The sequence below is a fragment of the Callithrix jacchus genome, chromosome 5 (assembly GCF_049354715.1).
Source record: "Callithrix jacchus isolate 240 chromosome 5, calJac240_pri, whole genome shotgun sequence".
Classification (NCBI taxonomy): Eukaryota; Metazoa; Chordata; class Mammalia; order Primates; family Cebidae; genus Callithrix; species Callithrix jacchus.
In genome coordinates this window covers 45,359,924-45,387,576 of record NC_133506.1, presented here as the reverse complement: position 1 = coordinate 45,387,576, position 27,653 = coordinate 45,359,924, and the positions used below count along the sequence as shown (strand labels likewise).

Sequence of the window (27,653 nt, the reverse complement as noted above, 5' to 3'; positions counted from 1 at the left end):
ACCTACTAAATCACAGTCTCGGGTAGGAGGTGACACAAGGCAAGGCAAGGGCCTGCAGGCCCCTGCCGTGGATGCTTCAAAATGAAGACTTCCCTTTCCCATGGAAGAAGAAGCTCCGCCATCAACCAGAGAAGACTGAAGCCCAGCTTACTGGGTGGGGTAGGAGAAAGTATCAGAACAAGAATTTGAGCAGGAAAAGGATCTGTACTAACATGACCTCAGAGTGAGTAGTCTGAGGTGAACAGGGGAGATAAGTTCATTTTAATTTTATAAACCTTCATGTTATTGGAATTGTTATATAGTATTAAAAATAATAAAATTATTATGAAAAAGAGAAAGGACCCAAGACAAAATAAAGCTGAGCTATAAAAGGAGTCAATGAATACATGTTTACTTGCCAGGGAGCATGAAGCATGGATTCTAACCCAACAACCCATCTCCTGCTACAGTTCCCATGTTCTTATTTTTTTCAGATTGTAATTATATTTTAATTACAATACCTACAAGAGAAAATGTAAACTTTAACATGAATTTAAGATATGAGAAACATTATTCCGTTTTATTATGCTAGAGAAACTGAATATTAGCCAAATAGTACATAAATACTATTTACATACTTTTTATTAGCCAAATAGTAAATAAATACTATGTAAAATGTCAAAAATAAGACAAAAGCCCCTTTAGATCATACCCTACTTCCACCGACATCTTCATTCTCTCTCTTCCTGGCCCAAGGTAACAAACTGTCTTGGAAATTTTGGGAAATATTTTATCAAGCCCTTCTCTCTCCTCTTACATATATATATTTAACTGAACAGTACCGGTGTGTATGTGTAAGTGTATGCATGGCACACCTGCGTGTATTTATTTATATAAAATGTATGGTAATGTATCATCCTACGATTTGCTATTTTGCTCAGCGTTAAGTCTTAGAGATCTAGTCAGGGATTATTATGAATAGATTTGCTTCACTAGTGTTAACAGCTTGGCAGCATAGTATAAAAACTCCACAGAACTGGCTGGGCATGGTGGCTCACTCCTGTAATCCCAGCACTTTGGGAGGCCAAGGCAGGTGGATCGACTGAGGTTAGGAGTTCAACACCAGCCTGGCAGACATAGTGAAACACCATCTCTACTAAAAATACAAAAAATTAGCTGGGTGTGGTGGCGGGAGTCTGTAATCCCAGCTACTAGGGAGGCTGAGGCAGGAGAATCACTTGAACCCAGGAGGCAGAGGTTGCAGTGAGCCGAGATTGTGCCACTGCACTCCAGCCTGGGCAACAAGAGTGAAACTCTGTCTCAAACAAGCAAACAAACAAAAAACAACAAAAAATGCCACAGAACCAAGCGCAGTGGGACCTGCTTATATCCTAACTACTCAGGAAGCTAAGGCAGGGGGATCGCTTGAGCCCAGGAGTTCAAGACTGTAGTATACCATGACAGTGCCTATAAACAGCCATTGCACTCCAGCCTGTTCATCATAGCAAGACCCCATCCCTGGTTAAAAAAAAAGAAGAAGAAGAAATAAGGGAGGCAGGGGGAGAAAAAAAGCCACAAACTGTATAGATATTTCTGACCAGGCACAGTAGCTCACACATGTAATGGCGGGGGGGCAGGGGGAATGGGAGCAGGGAGAGGAGGAGGAGGAGGAGACCACAAACTGAATAGATATTTCTGACCAGGCATAGTAGCTTACACATCTAATTCCAGCACTTTGGGAAGCTGAGGACGGAGGAGGATTACTTGGACCCAAGAGTTCAAAACCAGCCTAAGCATCATAGGGAAACCCTGTCTCTACAAAAAAAAATTAAAAATTAGCTAAGGGCCAGGTGTGATGGCTCAAGCCTGTAATCTCAGCACTTTAGGACAGTAAAGCAGGCGAATCACCTGAGGTTAGGAGTTTAAGACCAGCCTGGCCAACATGGTAAAACCCTGGTCTCTTAGTACTAAAAATACAAAAATTAGCTGGGCATGGTGGTGGTGCCTGTAATCCCAGCTACTCTGGAAGCTGAGGCAAGAGTCACTTGAACCTGGGAGGTAGAGGTTGCAGTGAGCTGAGATTGAACCACTGCATTCCAGCCAGGGTGACAGAGTGAGACTCTGTCTCAAAAAAAAAAAAAAATAGCTGGCTGGTCCGAGTGCTGTGGTGTTTACAACTAATTGATCACAACCAGTTACAGATTTATTTGTTCTTTCTCCACTCCCACTGCTTCACTTGACTAGCCTTAAAAAATAATAATAAATTAAAAACAAAATAGCTACATATGGTTGTCTGCACCTGTAGTCCAGTTGTGGGAGGCTGAAGTGGCTACATCACTTAAGCATGGGAGGTGGAGCCTACAGTACGCTGTGATGGTGCCACTACATTCCAGCTTGGGTAACAGAGTGAGACTTTGTTTTAAAATATATTAAAAAAAAAAAAAAGAAAAATATTAGCCAGATGTGGTGGTATGTGCCTGCAGTCCTACTCAGGCAGCTGAGACGGGAAGACTGCTTGAGCCCAGGAGGTGGATGCTGCAGTGAGTTATAATCCTACCAATGCACTCCAGCCTGGGTGACAGAGCAAGACCCTTGACTCTAAATATTTAAAAAAAAAATTTTTTTAATTAAAAATAAAATTGAAGCTGGGTGCAGTGGCTCATGCCTGTAATCCCAACACTCTGGGAGGCCGAGGTGGGTGGATCACCTGAGGTCAGGAGTTTGAGACCAGCCTGCCCAACATGGTAAAACCCTGTCTCTACTTAAAAAATAAAAAATTGGCCAGGCGCAGTGGCTCACGCCTATAATCCAAGCACTTTGGAGGCCAAGGCGGGCGGATCACCTGAGGTCGAGAATTCAAGACCAGCCTGACCAACATGGTGAAACCCCGTCTTTAGAAAAAAAAAAAAAAAAGGAAAAAAAAATACAAAAATTAACTGGGCATGATGATGGACACGTCTAATTCCAGCTACTCAGGAAGCTGAAGCAGAACAATCGCTTGAATCCAAGAGGCGGAGGTTGCATTGAGCCAAAATCATGTCACTGTACTCTAGCCTGGGGGACAGAGGGAGACTCCCATCTCAAAACATAAAATACAATACAATCAAAATAAACAAATAAATAGAATAGATATTTCAGAGAAGGTGATACACAAATGGCAGAGAAACATGAAAAGATGTGCAACATCATCAATCATTAGGGAAATGCAAATAAAAACTACAGTGAGATACCAGTCCACACCCACTAGGATGGTTATATAAACCACAGTATTGGAGACAAGTCTCAGTTAAGTTAGGAAGTTTATTTTGCCAAGGTTAAAGACGTGACACAGGCCTGTGACACAGCCTCAGGAGGTCCTGATAACATGTGCCCAAGGTGGTTGGGGCACAGCTTGGTTTTATACATTTTAGGGAGACATGAGACATCTATCAACATTGGTTCTGTCTGGAAAGGCAGGACTGCTAGAAGCAAGGAGGGGGCTTCCAGGTCATAGGTAAATAAATTTGAGACAAACAGCTGCATTCTTTTGAGTTTCTGATTAGCCTTTCCAAAGGAAGCAATCAGAAATGCATTTATCTCAGCGAGCAGAGGGATGACTTTGAGTTCTGTCCCTTGCCCACAAGGAAGCTTCCTGTGTAAAAACTGAGAAGGAAGTATGTAGCTTTTGTATCTCAGTAGCTATCTTTTTAGGAACAGAATGGGAGGCAGGTTTGTCCCAAACAGTTTCCAGCTTGACTTTTCCTTTTAGCGTAGTGATTTTAGGGTCTCGAGATTTCTTTCAGTGTAATTTTAAAATGGAAAACAAGTGTTGGCAAGGATATAGAGAAACAGGAACACTCATACATTGCTGATGGGATGTAAAATGGTGTAACCGCCATGGAAAAGTTTGGCAATTACTCAAAGTTACCATATGACCCAGAAATTCTACTCAAAGAAACTGAAAACATGTTCATGTGAAAACTTGTACACAGATGTTCCCAACAGCATTATCTGAAACAGCCAAAAGGTGGAAAGAGGCCAGGTGCTCATGCCTGCAATCCCAGCACTTTGGGAAGCCGAGGCAAGTGGATTGTTTGAGGTCAGGAGTTTGAGACCAGCCTGACCAACATGGAGAAACTCTGTCTCTACTAAAAATACAAAATTAGCCAGGAGTGGTGGTACATGCCTGTAATCCCAGCTACTTGGGAGGCTGAAGCAGGAGAATTGCTTGAACCCAGGAAGTGGAGGATGTGGTGAGCTGAGACCATGCCCTTGCACTCCAGCCTGGGCAACAAGAGTGAAACTCTCTCAAACAAAAAGAGCTACTGCATTACTACACACACACACACACACACACACACACTTTTTTTTTTTTTTTGAGATGAAGTCTCATTCTGTTGCCCAGGCTGAAGTGCTCACTGCAACCTCCTGGATTCAAGCAACTCTCCTGCCTCAGCCTCTGAAGTAGCTGGGACTACAGGTACGCACCACCACGCCTGGCTAATTTTTTTGTAGAGACATGGCTTTACCATGTCGCTCAGGCTGGTCTTGAACTCCTGACCTCAAGTGATCTGCCTGCCTTGGGCTCCCAAAGTGCTGGGATTACTGGCAGGAGCCACTGCACCCAGCCATGTACCACTATATATACATAGATATATAGACTAGCTGGTATTAAAACTGTATGCCACCATACTCAGCTAATGATTGTATTTTTAATAGAGACTGGGTTTCACCATGTTGGCCCGGCTGATCTTGAACTCCCAACCTCAGGTGATCCACCTGCCTCAGCCTCCCAAAGGTGCTGGGATTACAGGCATGAGCCACCGTGCCCAGCGTGTATTTTAAAATATTCACAAAAAAAAGAAATTGTAAAAGAGTGAGGTTAAAAATAAATAGAAACTCAAGTTCTAACATTTTCCTTTGCTCCTAGTTGATCTTTGCGCACACACCTCATTAAGGACATTACTCCATTCAGAAGATCAGGAGCAATTAATGATTATTTGTTGAGCCTCTTCTTCCAGGATTTGTCACTTTAATTTCTTCTAATCCTCAAAAGAACACTGTAGGAAGGCTCAGAGAGTTTAAGCAGCTTTTCTGAGAGCTTAGGACCAGCAAGTGATGCTGGCCCACTAGCTCCGGTGCATCCTACCACCTAATCATGCTAAAGACACAGAAGACTGTACTACTACAGGCTGCCTACACTACTACAATGAACTGCCAATGCTTGCTCACTCCCAGAGTGCACTACAGGGCTACCATCATGACTGTAAAACATAAATATTCCTGGTCAGTAAGGTTACATGAAAAATGTTTCAAATGTATTATTTTTTTTGTTACCAAGAAATGTTTTTTCTTGTAGTTTTAACTGCACAAAATCATGTTTTGTTTTTGCCATTTAAATATTATTGCACCATCCTATTCTGAAAGACAAATGTTCATTAAAAACAAAACAAAAAGAGGGATTTCCAGCTCTCTGGACGCCCCCCCCCAACATGGTGGGAGCTCCCTTTCTTCTTTTTAAAAAAATAAAAACAAAGCAAAAATAAAAATTCACAACCTTAATTACCTAGATTTGTCATTTAAAGGTTTAAAAAAAAAAAGGGAGGGGCTTTCTTACAAGCTTTTTCACAAGTATCACATTTTCTGCTTAAAGGGAAGGATTTTGGCCAGGTGCTGTGGCTTATGCCTGTAATCCCAGCACTCTGGGAGGCCGAGGCAGGCGGGTCACAAGGTCAGGAGATCAAGAACATCCTGGTCAATGTGGTGAAACCCTGTGTCTTCTAAAAATACAAAAATCAGCCAGGTGTGGTGGTGGGTGCCTGTAGTCCCAGCTACTTGGGAGACTGAGGCAGAAGAATCACTTGAACCCAGAAGGCGGAGGTTGCAGTGAGTCAAGATCACACCACTGCACTGGGTAACAAGAGTGAGACTTTGTCTCAAAAAAAAAAAGGGAAGGATTTCAAAACAAAGGTGAAATAGCTTAAACAGAAATGTTTATGAAAAGGAACTTTATAGAACTGGCAACAATATTAAGACAACACTGACCAACTGGTTACATTACCCCATCTTCCCCCACCTTCCCCCACCCCCAGAGTGTGTCCTGCCAGGACTAGAACAGCCTTTGTGTTCAAACAGAAATGCTTCAAAATGAACTGTGCTAAAAACCTGAAAGGCATCTTTCCTGCCCTCCCCACTTGTCTTCAGCAATCCTCTAACCCAGGTTCTAATCTGTGAATGGGGCCAAAGCTGTGAGGGGGAGGGACCCCACTCCAGTGTGGCTGCCTTATATATAAGTACATATTGTGCCCTAAGTGCTGGCCTTCTACAAATTATTCCTTTGGAAAACCCATGCAGAGGGATAAGAAATTGACATCCCTTGGGTGATATCTCTGTTTTTATTTAACATCCCAAGGCCCCTCTGGTCCCCTATCCAAGGAGAAATGCTAGGGCCTTCAGGATGTCCCAGACCCACCCAGGAGGGTCAATTCAGGTAGGTCAGGCCCAGTTCTTTTCCCTCCCAACAGACTCTGTGCCCAGGAAGCACCAAAGACCATGATGCTGGCTGGAGTGAAGAAACTCGTTTCCATATCAAGAGCTGAGCCTAAGAAATGTTCATCATTGCTGGGCGCGGTGGCTCATGCCTGTAATCATAGCACTTTGGGAGACTGAGGTGGGTGGACCACCTGAGGTCAGTTCAAGACCAGCCTGGCCATCATGGTGAAACCCCATCTTTTTAAAAAAAAGAAAAGAAATGCTCATCATTGATCAGGCTGGGTCTGAACCAAAGAAGGGACAGACAGAAAGAAATACTGTCTCCACTGGAGGAAAGGGGAAGGAGGGAGGATGGAGAGCAGTGGGCATGCAGGGGTCTTGGCAGGGCAGGCTGAAGAAGGTGGGACCGCTGGGAGGGGACCAAGGTCAGAGCGGCTCTTCAGAGCCAGGTGAAGAGTCTGTGGCCTAACAGAAACAGGAAGGTGTGTCCCCTAACCCCCACTCCTCTTGGCTCCTCACTAGTGACCCTGAGGACCCCCTAACAAGGGCTGGAATGCAAATCCAATACTATAACAGCCCAAGGAGAAGAAAGTGCCCACTGTGGCAGTGGCGACTGGGGTGTTGCTTTACTGCAGTGAGGGCTGGGCCTCCATGCTCACCTGCAGGCTGGCTGCTCACCATACTCTCCATAAAACCAGGGCCCCCATCTTCGCAGGACGCTGCCAGTCTCTTTTCAGTTCACAAAGGCATCTATGGAGCGCTGGGTGCACACTGGATGCTTCGATGTGAAAATCTTTCTCATTCTCAGCTCACATGAGGTTGGAGGCCCCATGGGACCCTCCGTCTGGAGTCTGTGCTGGCTTATCTGTGCCCAAGGCCTCTCCCTGCAGGGGATTAAATGGGGGATGTGGACATGACTACAGCCTCTTCACTCTGGAGGAAGCTGTGGGAAAACCTCCAACTCTCTCTTTTTTTTTTTTCCCTAAAAGCTCATGGTCAAAGGTGATGACAAGGCCTCCAACTCTCACTGCTGATTCTAGTTCCTTGACTGGAAGGGGTTTAAGATAAGAGAAGCTTAGAAGAAGAAAAAAGCCAGGCAGCAGTTTCTGGGCAGCTTCTATCCTGGGGCAAGAGCCAGTGTATGTGTGTGGGTGTGTTTGTGTGTGTGTGAACACACAGTCACCTCATCTAGGGGCCAGTGCCAAGCTCAAGAACTTTCCTGACTCTCATCCCCTCCACACCAGCCTCAAAGGAAGGGTGCTGCTGTGTGCTATGCTGCTGGCAAGTCTCAAAGTCTAGACAAAAGGAAATGGAGACAGGTGGGTCCAGAGCAAAGTCCCAGGCCCCTGAACGCATGTGAGGAAGAGGGGGTCAGAGGGAGATTAGAGGGGTGGGGGCGGGGTGTTGATGGCTTAGCGTATGTAGGCTCAGTACACGGTGGACATTGTCGACTGGTCCAGTGCCTTCGCTCTTCTGTACACCTCATTGGCTGCAGCTGCCATGGAAGTCAGATGGTTGACCACATTGCCCAGCGCAATGGCTAAGCGGAGATCCTTCTGAATGTATTTCAGGAAGAAATCAGGCTTAAAGTTTCCTTGCAGGATATTTTGGCACTTCTGGTCTAGGAAGATGCTGGTCAATTGTCCCTGATTGAGGATGTCCAAGAGTGTCTGCTGGGACTGGCCTGTTATCTGGGCCAGAGTCAGCTCCTCAGCGACGGTGACCATGAAGCTCCCTTGGACCATGTTCATGATCAGCACCATCTTGGCTGTGTTGCCAATTTCACCTAGGAAGGAGGTCTTCTCCATTGCCTGGAAGCAGATGCCACAGTCCTCATATTAGCCCGTCTCCAGCTGCTAAGATCACTAACATCCCGTGATTAGACAGCTGCTGATTCCCTGAGATGGCAGCTTCTGGAAAGCGCCCCCCTAAACTGGACACTTCACCTGGGCCAGCTCAGTGACTATGTCAGTGTCCACTGTTGACATGTCCACATAGCACTTCCCAGAATGGATTCCTTGCTGCACACCACTGGGGCCCAGCACCAGGTCCTTGGCTGCCTCGGGATCCGACATGCAGGTGAAAGAGATATCACAGGTTGAGAAGGCTTCTGCGGGCGTTCTTCCCAGGCAGGCCCCTCCTAGATGAACAAATCACATTTCTTTGCAGTGCAGTTCCAAATAGTCACTATGTGACCAATTTTTAGCAAGTTGGAGACGATTCCACTTCCCATGAGACCAAAGCCTCCAAATCCTATCTTTTTGTTTGTGATGCTGCCATTCATAGCCGTGCTGTCGGCTGCCCGGATGGAGGTGGAACCAGCTTCCTCTTCACACATTTTAAACTTCTCTGCGATTTCCTAGTAACAGACAGCTGGCTTCTCTGTTTGGCTTAGTAGGAAGTGATGCAAATGAGGATCTGCATCTTTAACAGACTCATCTGTGGTTGGCTGCCATTTAAACGTGGCCATCGGTCCAGCCATTATCCACTTCACAGTACTAGACTCAGGGATGTTAAGAGTCTTCTCATCCTTTGGGAGCTGACCCCACATCCAGGGACTTTGCTCTTGGGGCTCTTTTCAGAGGGGATTTGGTGCCTCTCTCTGAAGAGGCTGAAGACATCCTCTTCTTTCCTTCTCCCATTTTCTTCCTCACTTTCCCTTCAGACAGGCTAAGTTTTCGCTCTCGTCTCCTGAGTTTGGCCTACTTCTCTCCTCACTGGAATTATGCCGATTCTTGTCATTAGCAGAATTGTAGGATGATGTCTGGTCTTTCCCTTTGGGCTCTCCTGAGAAACTCTCTGATAGCATCCACCACTTGCTGGAATAGTCTACCCTTGCTAATCTTTATCATTTCCTCTTTATGAGCATGACATGGCTTCAGTTGTTTCATTCTGATCCAGGCATGATCTTCTGTTCCAAAAAGTTCCACAAAGAAGCATTTCTTTCCACGAGGTTTCTTCAAGTCCTTTGATGGGTTAACAATCTTTCCTGGCCAAGGAGGATACTGGCTGAGTTTCCCCCACACCAAGTCGATAAACAGCGGATTCACAGCTGCCATCTCACCACCCAACCATCCCCGAAGCATGGGCCCCTAAAAAATCCTCAAATGTATTAATAATCAGATTACAAAATGTACAATCACAGCACAAGTTCTCTCTCTCTCTCAAAAAAAGTATATATATACATATATATATACACACACACACCCCTATGGATTTGCACTGTGTTAAAAAGAAATAAATGCATACCCACACACTCATACCATGTGCCAAGCACTGTGCTAATGTGTAAAATATATTAATACATTATCATTGGCTTGAGACAGAGTCTCACTCTGTCATCCAGGCTGGCATTCAGTGGCACAACCTTGGCTCATGACAACCTCCATCTAACAGGTTCAAGTAATTCTCCTGCCTCAGCCTCCCATGTAGCTGAGATTACAGGTGCATGCCACCATGCCTAATTTTTGCATTTTTAGTAGAGATGGGGCTTTGCCATGTTGGCCAGACTGGTCTCGAACCCCTGACCTCAAGTGATCTGCCCACCTCTGCCTCCCAAAGTGTTGGGATTACAGGCGTGAGCCACTGTGCCTGGCCCTTTTCTGTTTGTTTGTTTGTTTGTTTGTTTAATTAAAAACAATTTTTTTTGGTGGGGGTACAGAAAGCCTGCTAGACAACTTCTAAAAGAGCTGTAATTGGCCAAAAGCACCATCCTTAAAAAACAACAAAAATAAAATAAAATAAAATATTTTAGTAAAAAATAAGAAGGAATAGAATTAAATAGCACAAACATGGTTTAAAAAGTTATCGTGGGGAGCACATTTGCATATTCTGTTTACCCAATGATTCGATCAAATCTTGTTTGTAAATTAGATCATAGTTTTTCTAATAATCGGCAGTATTAAGGCTAAACTTTGGCATCTGAAAGTCAAACTTCCAGCCCTCCATTTATAATCCCAATCGGGCCTTTTCTCACTAAAATAAGGCATGACTGTTGGAGTTGGAGGCAAACTCCCGTTTTCGATATTATTCAACAGAGGATGCTGGGCAATATGCTTACAAGTATTTCATTTTGTTTCTTTTTTTCTGAGATGGTGTCTCGATCTGCCTCCCAGGCTAGAATGCACTGGCATGATCTCAGCTCACTGCACCCTCTACCTCCCAAGTTCAAGTGGTTCTCCTGCCTCAGACTCCAGAGTAGCTGGGACTATAGGCGTGCACCACCACGCCTGGCTAATTTTTGTATTTTTAGTAGAGGTGGGGTTTTGCCTTGTTGACCAAGCTGGTCTCGAACTACTGACCTCAGGTGATCTCCCCACTTTGGCCTCCCAAAGTGCTGGGATTAGACATGAGCCACCATGTCCAGCCTCATTTTAATTCCTTACAAATCTTAGCCCCAGATATATAAATGAATCACCATTATACAGTCAGTAAAAAAATTAATATGGCCCATATTTATTTATTTATAAAATATGGCCCATATTTATTTATTTATAAATATGGGCATGGTGGCTCATGCCTGTAACCCTAGCACTTTGGGAGACAGAGGCAGGCGGATTACTTGAGGTCAGGAGTTTGAGACCAGCCTGGCCAACATGGTGAAACCCTGTCTCTACTAAAAATACAAAAATTAGCCAGGCATGGTGGCACATGCCTATAACCCCGGCTACTTGGGAGGCTAAAGCAGGAGAATCACTTAAACCCAGGGGGCGGAGGTAGCAGTGAGCCGAGATAGCGCCATTGCACTCCAGGCTGGGCGACTGAAAGAGACACTGTCTCAAAAAAATGAAAAAAGAAAATAAATAAATAAATAAATGTGTGAACTCAACTAATACATGGAAAGAACACAAAAAAAATGATATAAACTCAAATTAAACTATATAAAGTGATCTAATACATATGGATATGCCTACACACAGACTGGAAAAAAATGAAACAAGATAAAAATAACTGTCAATAAATGCCAGGCACGGTGGCTCATGCCTATAATCCCAGCACTTTGGGAGGCTGAGGCAGACAGATCACCAGGTCAAGAGATAGAGACCATCCTGGCCAACATGGTGAAACCCCGTCTTTATTAAATAAATAAATAAATAGGAACTTCATGTTAATACTATATTATTATAAAGAATAAAAAGTGGGCCGGGCGTGGTGGCTCACGCCTGTAATCTAAGCACTTTGGTGGCCAAGGCGGGCGGATCACCTGAGGTCAGGAGTTCAAAACCAGCCTGACCAACACGGTGAAAGCCCCGTCTTTGGCAGGGCACGATGGCTCACACCTGTAATGCCAGCACTTTGGGAGGCCGAGGCGGGTGGTTCACAAGGTTAACAGATGGAGCCCATCCTGGCCAACATGGGGAAACCCCATCTCTACTAAAAATACAAAAATTAGCTGGGCATGGTAGTGTGCGCCTGTAGTCCCAGATACTTGGAGGCTGAGGAGGGAGAATTGCTTGAACCCAGGAGGTGGAGGTTGCAGTGAGCCAAGATCGTGCTACTGCACTCCAGCCTGGCACCTGGCGACAAAGCAAGACTCTGTCTCTAAAAAAGAAAAAAGGAAGGGCCAGGCGCGGGTGGCTCACACCTGTAATCCCAGCACTTTGGGAGGCCAAGGCGAGCAGATCCCGAGGTCAAGAGATCGAGACTATCCTGGTCAACATGGTGAAACCCCGTTTCTACTAAAAATATAAAAATCTAGCTGGGCATGGTGGTGCGTGCCTGTAGTCCCAGCTACTCAGGAGGCTGAGGGAGAAGAATTGCCTGAACCCAGGAGGTGGAGGTTGCGGTGAGCCCGAGATCCGGCCATTGCACTCCAGCCTGGGTAACAACAGCGAAACTCCATCTCAAAAAAAAAAGAAAAAGAAAAAGAAAAAGAAAACCCTGCCTTTAAAAAAAAAAAAAGAATAAAAAGTGGCTAGATAGGGCCGGGCGCGGTGGCTCACGCCTGTAATCCCAGCACTTTGGGAAGCCAAGGCGGGTGGATCACGAGGTCAAGAGATCAAGACCATCCTGGACAACAAGGTGAAATCCCATCTCTACTAAAAATACAAAAATTAGCTGGGCATGGTGGCGCATGCCTGTAATCCCAGCTACTCAGGAGGCTGAGGCAGGAGAATTGCCTGAACCCAGGAGGCGGAGGTTGCGGTGAGCTGAGATTGCGCCATTGCACTCCAGCCTGGGTAACAAGAGAGAAACACCGTCTAAAGAAAAAAAAAGTGGCCAGATTGACACACTCATTTAAAAATACAATAAAGTAGAAGGGGGGACATGTGCTTTTAGAGTACAGATGGTCCTTTGCTATACCGACAATTTCTTAAGAACGCTGGGGCCGGGCACGGTGGCTCACACCTGTAATCCCAGCACTTTGGGAGGCCGAGGCAGGTGGATCACAAGGTCAAGAGATCGAGACCATCCTGGTCAACATGGTGAAACCCCGTCTCTACTAAAAATACAAAAAATTAGCTGGGCACGGTGGCGCATGCCTGTAATCCCAGCTACTCAGGAGGCTGAGGCAGGAGAATTGCTTGAACCCAGGAGGCGGAGGTTGCGGTGAGCCGAGATCTCGCCATTGCACTCCAGCCTGGGTAACAAGAGCGAAACTCCATCTCAAAAAAAAAAAAAAAAAAGAAGAATGCTGAACACCTAACTATAAACCAAAAGACCTCCAGCAGGCAAGGAAAATTTATCCCTGAAAGAATGAAAACCCTACTTTCTCTGGCATTTTCATCTTGATTCTTTTTTGGCACAAAAGTTGGAAATTCTTGAAATGGTAGATATCTCAATATTTAGTTACACTTTGTTCCAGCTGAGGAAAAAATTTTCCTTCAATTTCTATAGCTTTATGAAATACAGAATTATTTTGATAGCTATGTCAGCATATGCAAATTCTAACCAAAAGTCCTCTAATGTAATTTTTTAAAAGTACTTTCTGGACCCCAACACTCTCCCTGGAACTGCTCTTAGGTTTTCAGTCACCCGAATTAGCAAACAAGTATTGAAAGCAAGACTGCCATCACTTCTCCCAAGACCTGGCTGTGCAGGCTACAATTATTTCTGCAACGTCAGTGAAGAAATGAACCTGTGGATGGAGAACCTGCCTGAGAGTGAAGTCAAGGAAAAGGGATTCACTGCTAAGTCATGGAGAACTGGGTCCAGGAGACCTGATTCAGCTGTCTCAAGCTAATATTACCTGTAGTTTTGCCAATTATATGAGCCAACAGGTGTGTGACCCCATACCAGTCTTTTGTTTGTTCATTTTGAGATGGAGTCTTGCTCTGTCATCCAGGCTGTGTGCTCTGGTGTGACCTGGGTCACTGCAACTTCCACCTCCTAGACTCAAGTGGTTCTCCGGCTTCCAGAGTAGTTGGGACTACAAGCGCCTGCCATCACGCCCAGCTAATTTTTCTATTTTTAGTAGAGATGGGGTTTCACCATGTTGGCCAGGCTGGTATTGAACTCCTGGACTCAGACAATCCGCCCGCCTCAGCCTCCCAAAGTACTAGGATTAGAGGCATAAACCACCTCGCCTGGCCTATTTGTTTTCTTTTAAATTGGGCTTTTTGTCCCTTGAATGGAAAGAGTTCTATGTTAGTTAAGATGCTTTAAGTTGCAAGTAAAAGAACCTAGACTAAAAATGGCTTAAATAATAAATGTTGGCTTTTTTCTCTTTATTCAGGTTAACAACAGCTAATAGATGTTTATTATCTCATATACTGGGTAGCACTAAGATAGGAAGCTTCAGGGCTATCAATTCAACAAAGCAACAATGCAATCAAGGATCTGGGATTCCCATCTGTCCCCCTGGCAATCCTTGGCATTCTGGCTTTTGTCTTTGAGCCACAGTAGTTGAAAGATGGCTACCCATACATTAGACATCACAATCTTATTCAGCAACATCAAAGAAATGAAGGAGAAATTTCTCATCACTATCGAAGAAGAAAACATTTTCCAGGACCCACCACCTCCTCATACTTCCCCTTGGTGTCACTGGCCAGAACTGGGTTTCACACTGCCTCGCTGCCTCCCCTCCTCTCAACCAATCATTGGCAAAGAGTGAAATTAACATGATGGCAAAGACCAATCTTGAGTTGGAGGGGCCCATCTTCCTTGAGCACACTGTGGCAAGATACCTGATCAAAACTGGGGTTCTATTTTCAAAGAAGGGGGGAAATGACTCTTTGGTAAGCAACCAACAACATCTGCTCTAAGTTCTAATAGTAGCACTGATGTTCAGCAAGTTGCAGTTACCCAAACATTCAAGAAATATGAAGAGCTTGAAATTCCAAACCAGAGGTCAGGCACAGTGGCTCACACCGGTAATCTCAGCACTTTGGGAGGCCAAGGCAGGTGGATCACGAGGTCAGTAGTCCAAGACCAGCCTGGCCAAGATGGTGAAACCCCATCTCTACTAAAAATTTAAAAATAAATTAGTGAGGCCATGGTGGCAGGAACCTGTAATCCCAGCTACTCAGGAAGCTGAGGCAGGAGAATCGCTTGAACCTGGGCGGCAGAGATTGCAATGAACCGAGACTGTGCCATGGCACTCCAGCCTGGGCGACAGAGTGAGATTTTGTCTAAAAAAGAAAAAGAAATTCCAAACCAAATTATAAGAATTATCATTTTAATTTTTATATGTATAATACTTAAATACACACCAACTATAATTTTGATAGCAAATTTCTTTAAGAAGCTATAAAGCTGACCACAAAACTGTAAATTCTTTGGAGTAGTTCTTTAAGCCTTTACTGAATGTGCCAGAATTATGAGTATTAGCCACATAGGTTCTTTTCAACATGTCTAATAGCAGAAAGGAATGTTAATGAACAAGCCTTCTATTCTTAGAGCTCTAGAACTATTTTATTAGCTAAAGTTGTTAGAATCTACCAAGATACACCGCTAAAAAACATGCTAAAAGAAAACAAGAACTCTTTGAGTAAAACTGGTTTCCAAACTTGTACTGAAGATCAATATTATCCAGTGGTGCCCATTCCTTAAAATATGGCATCACCTGGAGGTCATAAGGCATAAATGAGATGACACTGAAGGCTCACAAGCCAGAATCTGGCACTTAGTAGTACTGAAGTCGAGGGAAAATTCAGGAGAGTCTGAACCAGGGTAGCAGGACTGTTGGTGGTGATGGGAGGAGAGGGAAGCTAGTAAACAGAATCTGAATGATCATTTCCAAAGCCAACCTAATTAATAACTATCTTGTGAAAGAACTACTACGCCACTAAAGATCTACCAGGCAATGAAAGTTAACTTCTGAACATCAGCGGTGATCAGGAAAAATTAAATGCCATTAGTAGGCAATTGGATACTCGTAAAAGGAACTACAAAATAATAAACTGGTAAAAAGCTTTGGCTGACCTTAGCAAGACTTTATTTACTGGGCCTTACGTGTCTCTACCCACATTTTAGTCTTGAACTTCTATTTACTGAAATTCCCCACTTCCTTCACTAAACTTGCATATGCATTCACACTTGTCATTACATGAATTCATTCACTGCAACTAGATCTCAACAGTTAGTTGGCACAGGAAACGAGAGAAATTTAAGTGGGGTAGAGTGGAATGCTCTCTGAAGACTTTAGATCTCACTCTGGCATTAAGTGAGCCCTTTCTCCCTCCTAAACTGTAAAGTCAGAGTCCCTTCTGTCTATAAAATTGAGTGATTCTTTTTTTTTTTTTTTTGAGACAGAGTATCACTCTGTCACCCAGGCTGGAATGTAATGGCGTGATCTCAGCTCACTGCAACCTCTGCCTCCCGGGTTCAAGCGATTCTCCTGCCTCAGCCTCCCAAGTAACTGGGATTACAGGTGTGTGCCATGATGCCTGGCTAATTTTTTGTATTTTTAGTAGAAACGATTTTCACCATGTTGGCCAGGCTGGTCTCAAAACTCCTGACTTCAGGTGATTTGCCCACCTCGGCCTCCCAAAGTGCTAGGATTATACACGTGAGCTACCATGCCCAGCCAAAATTGAGTGATTCTATGAAGTGTCATTACTTATCTTAGTTGAGTTGGATGTCAGCCTAGCCTAGCAGTAGAGGTCAATGTTCCCCAAGGGTAGTTCTATCAGAAGTAAAAGGCTAAGAAAGGGCCTTTGAGCTGTACAGAGCTGTATGGCCTTTGGAGGTCATGACCTTTAGGAGGTCACTACCCTTCTTGAGCCCCAGTGTCCTCATCTGTAAAATGGGAGCATAATACCCTTAGGGCAGGTTGCAGTGAGGATTAAATGTGATCAGGGATGTGATGCATCTCTTGTGGTTGCTGGCACTAAAGACACACTCAAAAAACGGTAATTACTGTTATTGCTTTTATTATGGAATCACCGATACGCACTTACCTAAAGAAACAACAGCAACACTCTCTGGCAAGAAATGTAATCTGTATCGGATCAGTAAATGCACCAATATGATGCAGATAGCTGTGGGAAAAAAAATAAGACATTGTTTTTAAAAAAAACACCCAATTTTAAATAATAAACACCAAGTTCAAGTCAGTGGTTCTTTCTCAGAGGGCCCTCACAGAAATTTCAATAACACAGTGAACTTCAGCTGTGTTTTTCTCATTTTTTAAACTGGAGGTACATTTACAATGTTTATTTTATTTTCTCTATACGTACTTGTCTGCCTGAACTATCTTGTTTTCCAGTAGTTATCGGAAGAACCACAGAAACCTGATTTTTTTGAGACAGAGTCTCACTGTGTCACCCAAGCTGGAGTGCAGTGGTGTGATCTAGGCTCACTGCAGTCTCAATTTTCCAGGCTTAGGTGATTCCCCACTTCAGCCTCCAAAGTAGCCGGGACTACAGGCACATGCCACCATAACCAGCTAAATTTTTTGTTTCACCATATTGCACAGGCTGGTCTCCAACTCTTGGGCTCAAACAATCCACCCACCTTGGCCTCCCAAAGTGCTGGGATTACAGGCGTTGAGCCACAGTGCCCAGCCACAAATCTGTTTTTTAATATAAGCTGTTAAACCTTATACAATCATGTAAAATTATTCAAATTTTTCTGATTCGGAGAAATGGTCTTCAACTTTTTGGAAGTGATTATCAACAGGAACAGTCTATATGGTGAAGAGGAAGTCAATGAAATCAATCACTTTCACACAAATGTAACCACGACAGATTGCAATGACACAAATTATTTTGCCACCATGTGACTGGCTCTTAACATAGAGGGAAGTGAGGCTTTTACAACAGTCAAAAGTAAATACTTTGGTTTGGTGACAAGAACATCTTATTCTAAATCGTGAGCTAAATACAAGGCTCATCAATGCCAAGATCTGAATATGGACCACTCCTGGTCCCCAGCTGGGTACAGCTGTGTCCTGCCATTCCCACTGTCTGAAGGCTTCCCATGAGCCATGAACTAGGCTGAACACCCCAAATACTGTTTCATTTAATCCTCCAACTCCCCTCTGAACTAGCTGTGATTACCACCATCTTCTCTGATTACAGATCAGAAAACTGAGGCTTCAAGACATCACAGCACCTGTCACACCACTGGTAGAAGCTGCAGTACTGAATCAGATCCAAATCTGTGCTCTTAACCAAAGAGGACCCTACCACTTTTTCTGGCTGGATGCCTTCATTCTTCAACCTCCAAAATAGAATAATGTCTAACTTTCCTCACAGAGGTGTTGTCATGAAAGAAAATAAGCAGATGCAAAATAAAACTATTTGAAAGGGGTATTTCTGGACTACCCCCCTAAAAAAAATAGGGTACTTCACATAAATTATACCTGAATGTAATTTCCTAATCCAAATGTTAGTGTACATGTCTCTTTCTTTTTCTTTGAGCCACAGTGCCCAGCCAGAAATCTATTTTTTAACATAAGCTGTTAAACCTTAAAAAATCATGTAAAATTATTCAAATTTTTCTGATTCTGAGAAATGGTCTTCACTGGCACCTAGGTGGTATACCACCTCATCAATCACAGTATTAACAGGACTAAAATTAATTTTGTTATTTTCTTCAAGGAAATGTTTAAACAATCCAAATGGCTGTTAACTGGTCACTCTCAGAGGCTATGCTGACAAATTAGTTTTCTTTAATCCCACCAAAAAGCACCAGGTGGCCAGAGCATTGTAAATGTAGATATTCTGTCCTCTTTTAATTCTGTGCTTTAAACTATCAATCTGTGGTGTTATTTTTATATAAATATTTAACCTAGATAGAAATCCTACATTAAATACTAAGGGCAAGAAAAAAGTTTCAGTGCATAAGCATAACATGTGACTCATGAACATGACAACTGTCTAGACAAAACCAAAAAAGGCAAATGAGCGCATAAGTGGACACCAAGAAAGTTGAACCAGTTTCTGCTCTTCCTTTGTACCAAGCTAGATGTTTAAAATTTTAAGTTACTCTCATACCCAGATCAAACGACTCTTTGTGGCTTTAAGAGCAAAAGGGGAAACTTGTCTACTAACAGAAAGAGCTAAACATAAGGCTCATCAATGCCAAGTAATTAAAGTAATTAAGCCTTCAGCCATTAAAAACAATAAAGTCAGAAAAGACAATCCATAGAAGGGGAGAACATATTTGCAAATCATGTATCTGATAAGAATGCAGTATCCACAATATATTAAAAACTCTTAATCTCAACAGTCAAGAGACAAACAACACAGCTTTTACACGGGCATCGGACATTAACAAACATTTCTCCAAAGAACTTGTGCAAATGGTCAATAAGCACATGAAAAGATGCTCAACATCAATAATCACCACAGAAATGAAAATCAAAACACAATGTTTCACTGAAAGAACATGCAAGATTTAAAAAAAATACAATGAGGGCCAGGTGCGGTGGCTCATGCCTGTAATCCCAGCACTTTGGGAGGCCAAGGTGGGGAGATCACCTGAGATCAGGAGTTCAAGACCAACCTGGCCAACATGGTGAAACGCCGTCTCTACTAAAAATACAAAAATTAGCAGGGTGTGGTGGTATGCGCCTGTAATCCCAGCTACATGGGATGCTGAGACAGGAGAATCACTTGAACCTGGGAGGCAAAGATTGCAGTGAGCCAAGATCGCACCACTGCACTCCAGCTTGGGTGATAGAGCAAGGTTCTGTGTCAAAAAAAAAAAACTGCAATGAGATACGACTTCATATGCACTAGGATAGCCATATATATATAATTTTTTTTTCCTGAGACAGAGTCTTGCTCTGTCATCCAGGCTAGAGTGCAGTGGTGCGATCTCAGCTTACTGCAACCTCCACCTCCCAGGTTCAAATGATTTTAGTGCCTCGATCTTCTGAATAGCTGGGATTATAGGTGTATGCCACCACGCCCAGTTAATTTTTTTGTATTTTTAGTAGAGACAGGGTTTCACCATATTGCCAGGCTGGTCTTGAACTCCTGGCCTCAAGTGATATGCCCACCTCAGCCTCCCAAAGCATTAGGATTACAGGTATAAGCCACCATGCCCAGGCTATCATTTTTTTCAAACCAGAAAACAAGTGTTGGCAAGAACATGAAGAAACTGGAACCCTTGTAAAATGGTGAAGCCCCTGTGGAAAACATTTGTCAGTTTCTGAGAAAGTTAAACATAGAGTAACCATTTGACCCAGTAATTTCACTTGGAGGTGTATGTCCAAAAGAAATAAAAATATTTATCTACACAAAAACCTGTACACAAATGTACACAGCAGCAGTATTCACAATAGCCAAAAGGTAGAAATAATCCAAATGTTCACTAATGAATGAATAAACAAAATGTGGTATATCCATACAGTGGAATATCACTCAGCCATAAAATGGAACACAATTCTAATATATGCTATAACATGAATCTTGAGAACATTATGCTAAGTAATAGAAACCAGACCCAAAAGGCCACATATTGTATGATTTCACTTATATGAAATATTGTAAATAGGCAAATTCCTAGAGACAAAAAACAGAATAGTGGTTGCCAAGGACTAAAAGAGGGAGGGTTGGGGAATAACTCCTTTATTGGTTTTCTTTCAGGGTGACGAAAATGTTCTGAAACTAAATAGTAGTGATGGTTGCACAACATTGTGAATGTACTAGATGCTGCTGAATTAAACATTTTAAAGTGGTTAAAACTGCAAATGTATGTTATGCGCATTTTACTACCAAAAAAAAAAAAAAGCATGAGGTAGACAGAAAAAACACTAACACAGTGATCTCCAAGACATTCTGTGTGAGGAAAAGTCAAGTTATAGGACCCCATTTATGTCAAAACAAATTTGCAACTCCAAACATGCGTTACGGCATTACATGTGTATGGTTACGAACAGACATATGTATATGCAAAAACAAGCACACGTTTTCAAGCATACTTGGAAAAAAAACAGAGCAAGAAAGGGCAAAAACTTCTCTGTGGTATGGAGGGTGTGCTTCCAATTTTTCATGCCTGGAGTAGTGACTATGGAAAATATATAAAACACGTATCAATTTCAATAACTCCATTAAGTTTCAAGGTCCATAAAATGTACCTGTCAAGTAATGTTAACTGTTAATTTAGTATAAGTAAATAACAACAATTCGCCACTGTCTCTTGTGCAGTCAAAGATCAACAAAGGTTAAGTGCAAGTCACCTGATTTCAAGCTTCTAAAAGTCAAAAGTAACTACAGAGTTATATTATCCCTTCTCAACAAAGAGGAACACACTGTAATCCTATGTGCTTATAGGACATTTATCGCTTCATTTGAATTAACTAAGAGTAACCAAAAGTGGCAAATAAATTCCCGGTCAGGAGTTCTGAGGTCTAAAATAATCTATGGATTAATTTCCCTCAATTCACTTGAGTTCATTTATTTATGAATTAGCAAGCTATCTAATCATAATAGTTTTTAAAACATTATCAGATTTACATTGTTTGAACCAGGTACAGAGGCTCACATCTATAATCCCAGCAAAAATTTTGGGAGGCTGAGGTGGGAGGATCACCTGACATCAGGAGTTCAAGACCAGCCTGCCAACATGGCAAAATCCCATCTCTACTAAAAATACAAAATTTAGCCAGACGTGGTGGCAGGCACCTGTAACCCCAGCTATTTGGGAGGCTGAGGCAGAAGAATCACTTGAATCCGAGAAGCAGAAGTTGCAGTGAGCTGAGATCATTCCACTGCATTCCACCCTGGGCAACAGAAAGAGATTTCATCTCAAAGAAAAAAAAAAGATTTTCATTGTTCGGATATCTAATCAGAAATAAATGATAATAATATGCAAGAACAGAGAAATAATGCCTTCAAATTTACTTAAAAAGAAAGAATAATTCTATTTTGCTAATACATGCTGACCTCTACATAAGCAGAAACACTGACTCATAAACTATCAAGAATCTGATTATGGGCATGGTCCAGGTCCAGGTTTCCCAGAGTGAGCTCAGCTCCAGTGAGAGGCCACCCATGTGGCAGCCCTATCTCTTCAGAGCACCCAGTGCCAGAGCAGAAAGGACCCTGGACTCAGATGCAGAGAATGCAGGGTGGTAGAAAAGCTCGAGTAGGCTGTCGCAGTGTAATAAAACGTTATTAAAAATGAACCTTAAAAAAAAAAATTCAGGATCTTGACCTTGAAAAATGAAGAAAACAAACAAACAAAACAACAACAACAAAGAATCTGATTAGGTGAAAATGAAACCCACCTAACACTGGTGTGACTCTAGAATCTAGGTTTATAATCTGTTTGGAGAGGACGGTCCAAGAGAAATATACAGCACTATCAAATACAGTTCAGCCTTTCTGGCCCCACAAATGTATTAACACTGGGCAGGATTTTGCCTGGTTTAAAAAGTACATTATAGAAACCTGCTTTGTGGTGTTTTGTACAGCTAATCTTAAATGCTCCAGACCCTGGAAGTTACTTTAAAAGTCATATTATACTTTTCAACTTACCTTAAAAAAAGTAATTACAAAAGTTTTTTTTTTTTTCAGGCCCGCCTCTTACATTGTCTAACATATCAAATTGAAAGCAATGTAAATAGACTAATAATACTCCTTAACCCTGAAGGAAGACTTCAGCTACCAAAGATTTCTTAATCAAGTACTTCTTTGTCTTCAAGTACTATCACCAAAAAAAAAAAAAGGGGAAAACAAAACAAAAAAAGAGTCCTTCATTGTTGAAGCAATCCCCCAGAAAAAGAATTCAACTATGTTTACAGGGTGGACCAGGCATGATGTCTCACACCTGTAATCCCAGCACTTCAGGAGGCTGAGGTGGGCAGATCACCTGAGGTCAGGAGTTTGAGACCAGTTTGGCCAACATGGTGAAACCCTGTCTCTACAAAAATACACAAAATTAGCCAGGCATGGTGGCAGACGCGTGTAATTTCAGCTACTCAGGAGGCTGAGGCAGGAGAACTGCTTGAATCTGGGAGGCAGAGGCTGAAGTGAGCTAAGATCACGACACTGCACTCCAGCTTGGGTGACAAAGTGAAACTCTTGCCTTAAAAAAAAAATTACCAGGGTATATAAAACCTATATGAGACATGGTATACTTCTGGTCTGTGTACTTTTTCAGTATTGGTTTAAAAGTTTCTAAAACTATGACAGATAAGGATGAGTTCTAGGATTTCTTTTTTTTTTTTTAATATGGGGTTTCACCATGATGACCAGGCTGGTCTTAAACTCCTGACCTCAGGTGATCCACCCACCTCGGCCTCCCAAAGTGCTAGGATTACAGGTGTGAGCCACCATGCCCAGCAGAGTTCTAGGACTTCAAAGAGAAAGACTATATTAGTAAAATATTTTATTTTTTGTAGAGACAGAGTCTCACTATGTTGCCCAGGCTGTTCTCAAACCTCTGGCCTCAAATATATTATTAAAATTCTTTGACCACTTACCAGAGACTGAATGCAAATGTTACAGAAGTTATACTTCTCCTTAAAAAACAGTCCTAATACACATTAGAGAAATAATAAAAAAAGTCCACCTTTCAACTTTCTGAAAAGATCTAATCTCATTAGGACTATGACTTTGGCATCATTAAAGAAAAGCAGCAAACGAAAAGTCTGCTTCACTTTCAAACAAGAATTTTTTTTTTTTTGAGATGGAGTCTCACTCTGTCGACCAGGCTGGAGTGCTGTGGCATGATCTTGGCTCCTGCAACCTCCACCTCCCAGGTTCAAGGGATTCTCCTGCCTCAGCCTCCTGAGTAGCTAGGATTACAAGTGTCCATCACCACACCTGGATAATTTTTTTGTATTCGGTGAGGTTTCAGAATATTGGCCAGGGTGGTCTCAATCTGCCGACCTTGTGATTCGCCCACCTTGGCCTCCCAAAGTGCTGGGATTACAGATGTGAGCCACCACGCTCAACCTTTTTTTTTTTTTTCTTTTTTCCGAGACAGAGTCTTGCTCTGTCACCCAGGCTGGAGGGCAGTGGTGCAATCTCGGCTTACTGCAACCTCTACCTCCCAGGTTCAAATGATTCCAGTGCCTCAACCTTCTGAATAGCTGGGATTATAGTTGTATGTCACCACACCAAGCTAAAGATTTTTGTATTTTTAGTAAAGACGGGGTTTCATCATGTTGGCCAGGCTGGTCTCGAACTCCCAACTCAGGTGATCCATGCACCTTGGTCTCCCAAAGTGCTGGTATTACAGGCATCAGCCACTGTGTCCGGCCAAACAAGAATTTGGACTTGAGTCAAACTCAAAGCTATTTATTCCTTAGCTAATCAAAAGTAGTTGTATAGTTTCAACTGGATTTCTTTTGTCTATAACAACTGTCTACTCTCTACTGCCTCTGGGAGGCATTTAAGTTTTTGTCTTTTATCTAAACCTCTTGACTGGTTTATCAGTCTCTTGCCCTTTACCAGCCTGGTATGACAATCACTTGACTTCTCCATGCTGAAATTCCCTTACCCACTAAAAGAGAAGGTTGAACAAAATTCCGGTTTTTGTTGCTTTTTTTTCCCTTTTGAGACAGTGTTTCACTCCATCGCCTGGGCTAGAGTACTGTGACAGAATCTTGGCTCACTGCAACCTTCACCTCCTAGGTTCAAGCAATTCTCCTGCCTCAGCCTCCCAAGTAGCTGGGATTACAGGCACATACCATCACACCTGGCTAATTTTTGTATTTTCAGTAGAGATGGGGTTTCACCATGTTGGCCAGGCTGGTCTTGAACTCCTAGCCTCAAGTGATTTGCCCACCTCTACCTCCCAAAGTGCTGGGATGTCAGGGGTGAGCCACCATGCCCAGCCTCAAGGTTCTTTCTAGGCCAAAAATTCTTTAATTCTTTCTTTCAAAGGCTAAGATATTACCTTAAGAGCTCCTCAGAACTGCTAAGTGCCATTATTTATAAATAAGAGTTCCCTGTTATTAACTGATCATGTTCTTTCAGTGTTTGATATGAAAATCAAATGGGAGGGAGACCTGACAAAGTCAAGAGGTGTGACAGGGTTAAACACACAGACCCTGGAGATGGCAGATAATGGGGATGACAGTGTCCGTATTCACCTAGGACAAGGAGGCTGAAGAAAATGGTCATGCCGCTGGACTGCTCCTCTTGCTGGGCCTGCTCCCCTGTCTGCACAGGGAGGATGGGCTTGCCAGGGGTCGGGAGCACCAGTTTCGTCGTGACAACCAGGGTGGTGTGGAGGGTGACATTGAAACCCTCATGAGTTGTATTGGGGAACCTACTGGAAGACATAAAAAGCAAAATTAGATCATAGAAAAGGGCCCCAGAACATCAATTCACACACCTCACACCAGAAAGCAAAGCTACCCAAGAGTTTTAGGGGATTCACAAGCCTTGTAACTAACAGGCAGGCCTTGGAGAGAAACTTATTAAGAAAAATCCTTTCCTGCACAGCACAAGGGTGGCCTCTGGTGCTTTTGTACAGCACTTAGAGGACAGGAACGATAAGGAATCAGGGCTACTATAGAATCGAAATGCTGCCTGCTCTTTGGCACCTACTGGAGGATTTAAAGGGAGGCAAACTGGAGTCTCATCCTTTCCAAGGTCAAACAATGTTTATTTATATCTTTATTTCTCCAATTTACATTCTTTTCCTTGCATTACTTCCACAAGTTGAAGAAGCCACACAAATTTGCCCAGTTGTTGATCTGGGCATGCCCTGCCCTACTTTACAAATCCTTCTCAAATTTCAAAAGGCTCAAATGTCACCTCCTCTCTATTACCCCATCTTACCTCACCCCAATTTACCCACACCACTGCTTCTGTTCCCACAGCTCTCTTCTTTGGGATTGTCAACTAGTCCAATATTGTTATAACTGTAATTGTTAGTATTTTCTGAGCACTGCTTCATTCCAGGAACTAGGTAACACACTACCTCTCCTTTAATAGGTATAAATGCCTGATATGGGTACGATTACGTTCCCTTTTTTACCCATTCAAAACTAAGCCTCAGGGAGGTTGCAAAACTTCCCCAACATCTGTTAGTGGCAGAATAAAGCTGAAACCCCAAACTTGAAATCGCTAGGCTACATTGCCTCTTTTATTTCGTACTGCTGAGGCCCTGTTCAGTGTCTGGGACTGAGCAGCTGCTTAATAAATAAGCTAATTACATGAAATGATCCCAATCTGGCCAGGAAATATTATTTGAAAAGTTGTCAGGTGAAGGAGTCCAGTACCAATGAAAGGGTTCCTTATGCATCTTCACATATTCATTCCACAAACAGTGATAAGGCATCTACAATCTGCAACAAACTCTGCCCTGCAGGTATGGAGATAACCTGGACTTGCCCCAAAGTACCTGGAGGACACAGACGGTCTTTCCCTATCTCCCCTTGCACAGCTAACCCCCTCTCTCTACACACTAGCCATGCTGTCTGTCCCTCAATGCACTAAATCCTTTCTTGAGCCAGGCCTTTTGAATTTAATGTTACTTCTATCCCTCCTTCTGGTCATTCAAGTTTCTGCTGAATGTCACTTTTTCCTGAGTGGACTCCTCAACCCTAACTCTATTCTGCTTCCTTCAGAACATTGAACCCATTTATGCCAGAGGTTGCAACTTTTTGAACTGCAGACGTGTTAAATATCAGACCTAGGGGATGACCTTGAACAGCAGAATATAAATAACTCCCACATGCTTAGCGCATAAATGGGGTTAATTAATCACGATCTGAAACTATCTTGACTAATTATGGTGTTCTTTTCCCACTGGAATGGAAGCTCCCAGAGAGCGGCTCCTGGTCGGCCTCCTCTCCTACCATGTGCCCAGGGCCTGGAATTGAGTAGATGGCTAACAGTTAATGGCTGAATGAAACTTAGTGAAGGAGAAAGACATGAAAACTGATCGTTACAGAGGAAGAGGCGACGGACTACATAGGAGGTGGGTGTGGAGAATCCGGACGACTTCCTGGAGGAGGCGGAAGCGGGCTCAGTAACCATGAGATGACCAAAAACTGGGAAAGCAAATATGGGTTGCATTTTCCGCAAGACGGCTCTCGGGGCCTGCGCTGGGCAGCAGATTACCAGCTCGAGGGACAGATCTCCAAGAGAACGCAAAGCCCACCTGGGCCCAGGCTCGCCCATCCCGCCCTCCTCGTAGGCACCGGCATGGTCAGTCCTGGCCAACCAGCAAAAGAAGCTCCGCCTTCCGGGGCCGGAGGGCTGCCTGAGGCGCTCGCTGTCACCCGCCGAGGCCAGCCCCGCCGCGGCCCAGCCCTGCCGCCTCCGCAGCCCGGGAAAAAGCCCACTCACTCCTCTTCCGCCATCTTCTCCCCCATCCTGCGGAGCTTCCAAGACCACCGAGCTCGGAGCCGAGGGGCTAGCAGGACTCGCTTTTGCTTCCGGCTTCCGCTGGAGGCGCGGGCCGACAAGCAGGAGGCGGGGCCTCAGCCGCGCGAGGGCGGCCCTCTATCCCTCGCTATCAGTGGCCCGAGGGTGGGAGGAAGCGCGTGGGAGGACAGCTCCTTAGTCCCTCCCGGGGCTTTCCTGACGCCTGTCCGGCCTGAGCCACGTGACCACCTGGGCTCGAGAAATTCCGGATTTTCCCCACCACAGGGTGGGGTCGTTTTGGGGAAACTCTGTGAGGTCCCTGACTCACCCTTAGGGCAAGCACCCTCCACCCAGTGCCCTGGACTTCGCTGTGCTATAAGAATTGTGAAGAAGGGTGCCCAGCCTCTAGCCTAAGCTGTGCGGAGAGACCCTAGGGAACACTTTCCCAATCTGAGCCTCAGTTTCCCTCAGCTGTGGAGAGGAATAACCGGCTGGACTTGGCAGGCCTGTGCAGCGTTCCATCTGTAAACATGTATT

The 27,653-nt window shown here is 43.6% G+C and overlaps 1 protein-coding gene and 1 pseudogene across 8 annotated transcripts in view; both read right to left on the bottom strand.

Moving 5' to 3' along the window:
• The window catches only part of SLC9A8 (solute carrier family 9 member A8), an 85,128-nt gene extending 57,909 nt beyond the window's left edge, over positions 1-27,219 (bottom strand). For 3 of the 8 annotated variants that reach the window (XR_619879.6, XR_013535248.1, XM_002747663.8), the window contains exons 1-3: positions 27,099-27,219; positions 24,890-25,071; positions 16,794-16,874 (exon numbers count right to left, since the gene is read on the bottom strand). Coding sequence is in view for 6 of the 8 variants with exons in the window: in XM_002747663.8 (XP_002747709.1) it covers positions 16,794-16,874; positions 24,890-25,071; positions 27,099-27,124 (289 nt within the window). In the remaining 2 variants the exon portion in view is untranslated. Of the gene's footprint in view, positions 1-7,109; positions 7,335-16,793; positions 16,875-24,889; positions 25,072-26,698 lie in introns of those variants that run through there. The other 5 variants (XM_035298909.3, XM_035298907.3, XM_008996124.6 and 2 more) reach the window with 5 other exon arrangements.
• On the bottom strand, positions 7,341-9,190 carry LOC144582500 (cytokine-like nuclear factor N-PAC pseudogene; annotated as a pseudogene).
• Positions 27,220-27,653: the final 434 nt, after the last annotated feature.